General features: G+C 37.1%; 1 protein-coding gene across 2 annotated transcripts; it reads right to left on the bottom strand.

The window, feature by feature from the left end:
- Positions 1-1338: 1338 nt before the first annotated feature.
- Positions 1339-6174, bottom strand: LOC111470318. Of its 2 annotated transcripts, none has more exons than XM_023115872.1 (3): positions 5690-6174; positions 3276-4716; positions 1339-2963 (listed from the first exon to the last, which is right to left on the bottom strand). In XM_023115872.1, exons 1-3 carry the CDS (start codon positions 6072-6074, stop codon positions 1766-1768), a joined length of 3024 nt encoding a protein of 1007 aa, XP_022971640.1. In that variant the 5' UTR covers positions 6075-6174; the 3' UTR covers positions 1339-1765. The 2 variants fall into 2 exon arrangements, with proteins under 2 accessions (XP_022971640.1, XP_022971641.1); XM_023115873.1 differs by having other exon boundaries at positions 3276-4526; positions 5690-5795.
- Between the last annotated feature and the right edge of the window lie 257 nt (positions 6175-6431).

Below are 6431 nucleotides of genomic sequence, written 5' to 3'. Positions count from 1 at the left end.
AAAAAAAAAAAAAAAAAAAAAAAAAAAAAAAAAAAAAAAAAAAAAAAAAAAAAAAACAACGAAAAAGCATAACTATAAATCAAGAGATGATAATATTTTTGTAAATTCAACTGAAGATACTATAGATGCTCTAATCCCTACGGTAGATAGCTTAGTTGAATAATAGATTTTAAATTCAGGTGCATCTTTTCATTTGTCTCCAACACAAGAAATTGTTTCGAAACTTCAAATTTGAAAAATTTGGGAAGATATATCTTGCTGACAACATAGCCTTGAAGATCGAAGGAAAGAGGGATGCTTGCATATAAACTCAAACAAAAAAAAAAGGATGGAACAAAGTCAGGGAAGAGTTCGAGGAACATTGTGAAGAGTATTATGGTGGTAGCACGTGCCACAAAAGTTGAAACCTTATACACCACTATATGATGGACGAACATGACTACTACTGCTCAAAGCTGCTTCCAAGTTCAAGTTTATGACAATAGATTTGAAGGAATGAAAATGTTAGTTGTGAAAGTAGTTTTAAAGGAGTTAAGATTATTTCATTCCAAACGATACTCTTGAGAATTCAATCTAATAATTTTATTGAAAAACAACTTTTAGATCTAAAATATTCAAGAAACCCAAAACGATAAGGAAGAAAATAAGATATGATTTACCTTAGTAATGGCCCAAACCCACCGCTAATAGATATTATCTACTTTAGCTCGTTACGTATCGCCGTTAGCCTCACAATTGTAAAATGCATTTACTAGGGAGAGGTTTTCACACCCTTATAGAAATATTTTGTTCCTCTTTCCAATCGATGTGGGACCTCACAATACACCCCCTAAGGGCCTCACATCCACGCTCGAACACTATTAAGTTTCTAGCTCTAATACCATTTGTAATAGTCAAAGCCCACCGCTAGCAGATATTATCCGCTTTGACTCATTACTTATTGTCATCAGTCTCAGTTTTAAAACGCATCTATAAATGAGAAGTTTCCACACCATGTATCATAAACTATATAGAATTATAAAGAAATTTACCTTTAGAGAAAAAAAAATTGCTCTTTTTCCTACACTTTTCAATAAAAATAACATACAATAACATACAGACTTTATATAACTTTAAAATGAAACTCTCGACTTTCCATAATCCATTTTAAAGAATTGTAAACTTTTTATTTTAGGACTATAATTAGTCCTAAAAAGCCTACACTAAAAATCTAGAAACAAGACATATATATACAATGGATGGTCCTGCAACATAACGAGGTCTGTCAGCAGCTCCAGGAACTCTCATTATACACTTGATAACGTGTTGGTTCTCCTATGATTCGGGAAGCTTAAAAACGGCATAAAAGATTCTAATCATCATATTTTAGGAAATTTGGGAGCAATATACGGAGAGTTATACCTGGCCACACCTGAATCCTCCTTGACCAGCATCAATTCTTCAATACAAATTGCAGCATAAGAACTGCAAAATGAAGAGAGAATACCAGACCCAACCAGAAAGGAAAAGTAATTCGAGTAAACTTCAAATCTAAGCCATCTAAACTAAAGCTTACAAACGTTCTAATTGCTTGTAAATTTGGAGGGTCAGAGGATGATATGGTGTTCCATTTCCATATCACCCTTCACTTTACGAGCCCAATAATCAATTCCAAACAATGTTGTATACCAGATACCAAATACCAAATACCAAATACTTGTTTCCCTATGAAAAAAAAAATTCCATGATTCGATGAAGTGTTATGAATGGACTATACATGCACGATTCAATTATGTATCCGTGACTCGCTTGATTTCTTCAACATGCCAAAAATCCCATCAATCAGCTCTACATCGTCCTTTTCATCCGTGTCTGAAACAAAAGAATAGCTCTTTTGATGTCTTTGTTTTCTAGCAAAGCTCTCTGTATTTGCTTCACTTTTGGCAGCTAAACTAGAAAGCTTCAAACTATTTTCAGAACAATCGATCCTCTCATCGTTATTTTCCGACTTGTTTTTCCTACTGTCTTCTTTGTTGCTATACCATGAATCGAGAATCTGTATTAATGAGCTTTCTTCCTCGTCTGGTCGTTGCTTGGCTTGCTCTTCTGATCTGTGTGTAGCATGACAAGATTCTCCATCAGATTCTGTTAATTCATCCTCTGGAAGGACAGGTTCATAATCAACCATTGGTCTTTTCACTGTCGCTTCTGCTGTATCACTAATCAATGTCGATTCTGCTTCATTTATGTTGCTCCAATCTGTGCAGGCTGGACCCAATTCTTCCCAAGAGGACTCGAAATCATCATCCTTTCTAAGCAGGTCAGATGATTCATTATCAGAGGTTACTACGATGTGGGACGTCTTTTTCTCAGGATCGCTGAGAAGGGAAGTTTCCAATTTCGAAACCTTTGGGGCCTTACTGGTAGGAACTATCAATGTGGATGCTACTGCCACTCCAGGCATTATCTGTAGCAAGGACGCCAACTTATGGTAACCAAGCTTCTGCAAGTTAAGATGATACCCATACTTCTCAAGAAACAGTTTTCTGAAAGCCCCCATCTTATATCCTTCGGGGTGATCCCTCAAGATCTCATCCACGAGCTTTCGACAGTCGCCTAATATCTCGCTTCTTGTCCTCTCTGGAAACTTTCTTCTAGTCATAGTTGTATAATATCCAGCTTGAGGAATATTTTCATTTTTCTTATCAGAATCTGAATCATGTTCTGCAGATCCCTGCAAGCTGCACTGTGACACTTTGTTCATAAAGATTGATGCCAACCCATTTGCATGATGCAACTGTTTCGTGCAAGAGCTTTTCCTAGCAACAGAGAGAGTGAGCTTAAAAGGATTTGCTTCAGACGGGCATTCCACAACCCATTTCTTATCTGATATTAACAATTCCAAAAAGTCGAACAGATCACTAATGCTTAAAGATTTAAGAACCGGAGGCCCTCCCTCTAGCAAATTTTCAGCTATCTCCGACCTGAAATATGTCGGAGCAGGAAAAAAATTACAAATTGTAAACCCTATAATATCATACAAAGGCATACAACAATTAAATTATATAATGTAGAGCTGCAAGTAAATGATGGCTATATCAAATACTTCATATATTTGATCAATATCCCTCACCAAGATTGAAATCTCTCCTAAAAACATTTAAATTTGGAGAGGTTGAAATAACTGGCCACAGGAGAAAAAGACCATATAAGCCATAATGGGCAGAAACCCAACAGTTAAGTTACTGATAATGCAAAGAATATGTGGATACATAAGAACAAAGAGAATGTCAAACCTGGTTTTCGACCGCGAAATAATCTTAACTCCTTTAGGTGTTTCCATAAAGGATTGGATATCTTGCCAAAAAGAATTGCTGGAAAAAAGATGGTGATTCTCGGATTGATTCTTTAACTGGTTACGTTCACAAGAACACTCGCTGACTTCGCCGTTCTCAGTATTCTTTCCCCAAAACTTGAACCAATTTCTTCTAATACTACCAAGTAATCCTGGATTAGAACTAGATTTAACATCATATTCACTAGCAACTACGGCTGTTTTCTGAAGCTTAGCAGACTCATGATCAGGTGAAATTGAAACTGGATGCACACAATTAGCATCTTGACTCATTGGCTTCACAGTTTTTGCCTTCCCAAGGAGGCCACTACAACTTTTATGCTTGGAAGTATCATCTGATGTAGAGCATTTTTCAGAAATATTATGGCTTCCATTTTCAGAAATATGGTTATTATTGCTTAAAAGCCTTCTCCATATTCTTCTAAAAAATCCCATCCCGGCCTCCGAAAGCTGTCCAATTGAAGGATTCTTACTACTCTCAGCTTCAAATTGACTGGTTTGCTTTGAATCTTCTATAACATGTGGCTCAGAAACCGGGAATCTTGATGATTCCCCTTCCATACCTTCACCAATAGACATACCAAATTCAGAAGATGGTTTCACCTTCAATTGTCTGTCTTCGGCACTTCGTTCACGGGATGGAAGGACTGATTCACTGGTCGATTCCGTTGAGGAATCATTATTATTTAAATTTGCTCTCATATTAGGATCCTGCCCTCCATTGCCATCACTAGATGTACCTCTACTGCACTCTAATGGTTCTATGGACCCTGGAGTGACTGGACGGACAATACATTGGCCATCACCATTTGTTTGAAGCTTTAAAATGTGTGGCATTGACAAAAGAAAGCGATAAAACTTTTTGTAACCATAAAAGTCCTTATCCATACTCTTTCCCAACTCTGAGCGAAGGTCTGTAATAAGGATTCCCTTGGGATGCAACTTCAAAATGTTGTGTAATTGCCTAATGACTGTCTTTGGAATGGGACGAGGCTTAGGGTCTGAACTGAGCTCGGAAACCTCGGCTCGTAAAGAAGACGGTTGCTCATTAACTGGATATGGGTCTTCAAGAGGAACCTTATAATGGCCATACCAAGAACCATACGGACCATCAGGTGGTCGATTAAAATGCCTTCCGACTAGATTTTCCCCTCTAATCAAAGTATTCCAATGCCACATGATGCTTGCAGCACTGCATAAAACACCAGGAGCAGTGTCAGGGCTTGCTAGCAACACATTGTAATTATTCATTCTTAAGCGGTGCAAAATGCTAGCAAAGTCCCTGTCGCCAGAAATTAGAAAAAGATGTGCTGGTGGAGGATTTTGAGAAACCCAGTACATAAGATCTACAAGAAGAGACCTATCAGCACTGTTCTTACCACCTACATCGGAAAAATATTACAAGGTGAAGTTTTTCAAAAGTTTTACCAAGAACAAAGAAATTACAAATTTTGATGTAAATTCCATTACATTAATCACTAAAACAAATCTGGAAAACTTTGCCACAGCTCTCTTCGGTTACCCAAATCAGTCTAACTATTGATTGGCTCTGTTGAGGATTATTGAGAGGAATAGTCCCACATTGGCTAATTAAGAGGAAAATCATGGGTTTATAAGTCAGTCAGGAACACTATCTTCATTGGTATGAGACATTTTGGGGAAACCAAAAACAAAGCAAAAGTGGACAATATCATACCATTGTGGAGGGTCGTGATTCCTAGCATGGTATTAGAGTCATGCTCTTCACTTATCCATGTCTATAGAATCCTCAAGTGTCGAACAAAGAAGTTGTGAGCCTCGAAGGTGTAGTCAAAGGTGACTCAAGTGTCGAACAAAGGGTGTATTTTGTTCGAGGACTACAAAGAAGGAGTCGAGCCTCGATTAAAGGGAGACTGTTCGATAGTTCTAGAGAAAGAGGTCTCCTCATTCTAGTATATATGCGTAGGCAACATTTGTAACTTCATACATACTCCTAATCAAACTCGTATTGCGAATTCAGCATCCTAATATGGCTTTGCACATCAAAATTGGACAAACATTAATCAAGGACTAAATAGCATATTAAACTAAAACTATACTACGAAGACTAAATTAAACTACCGCATCTCAATCATACAAAAGAATATGAGAAAATTACAAAACTTCCAAAATGATACAATCATGGAGATATGGATTATTTTTCCACTCCAAAGAATAAATTTGGAGAATGAATAATGTAGCACTCCCAATGAATCCAACAATTGAATGAGTCCAATAATATGAGAATCAAAATAACTAGTAAACTCAGTACACAAAAAAGGGGCAATAAATTTGAACAAGAAAAGCCAAAATCCAGTACTAGATTGATGAACTAACCTTGAGGAATGTGGGTCAGGCTAATTCCAGTAGAAGAGAGAGCCTCTTGGTTGGCCCTGGAGAGCTGTAAAATGTCACCGAAAGCAGTAATCTGAACAGGGCCTTTGATGCCATTGGCCCTTACCGCGGCAGTGATCAAATGGGCGACCTTAAAGACGTTCACAGCCGCGGGAATGTTGCAATTCTCGAAGTCCCACCAGACCGAAACCCTCACATTTCGAGACTCTTCGTCGTGGCGCCTCAAAGACGAAGAAGAAGTTGCAAATTGAGATAAGCTAAGAAGGAGAACGCGTGGTGGAAAAGGAAGAGAGGAGGAGTAGGAGGAAGAAGAAGAACAGAGGGAGGAAAGCGAGAACGTTGCAGAGGAGAAGAGTCTCATCATCATAGGCGAATTGAGAACAACAAAACAATGGTGGATTTGGGAAATAGGGGTTTAGAGCGATCGCTGGTGCTTAAAAGTTCCAACTCCTAAACCCTAAACCCCAAACCCTAACCAGTGGCTGGTGCTTTTTTTATTTATATATATATATTTTTTTTTTTTGAGTTGTTCATGAGATTTATTTTATTTTATTTTTAATAAAAATAAGATGTCATAGATAAAATATTTATTTATTTTCACACCGAGACTCCATTTAAATATATATTTTAAAAAATTATAAATTAAATAAAAATAAGATAAATAGAACAAAAATATATTTTTTAAAATTAATAACAAATTTGAATGGGTTCCGTTAATTTCAAT

Source organism: Cucurbita maxima, unplaced genomic scaffold, assembly GCF_002738345.1.
Source record: "Cucurbita maxima cultivar Rimu unplaced genomic scaffold, Cmax_1.0 Cma_Scf00044, whole genome shotgun sequence".
Classification (NCBI taxonomy): Eukaryota; Viridiplantae; Streptophyta; class Magnoliopsida; order Cucurbitales; family Cucurbitaceae; genus Cucurbita; species Cucurbita maxima.
This window is presented reverse-complemented; position numbering and strand designations above follow the sequence as displayed.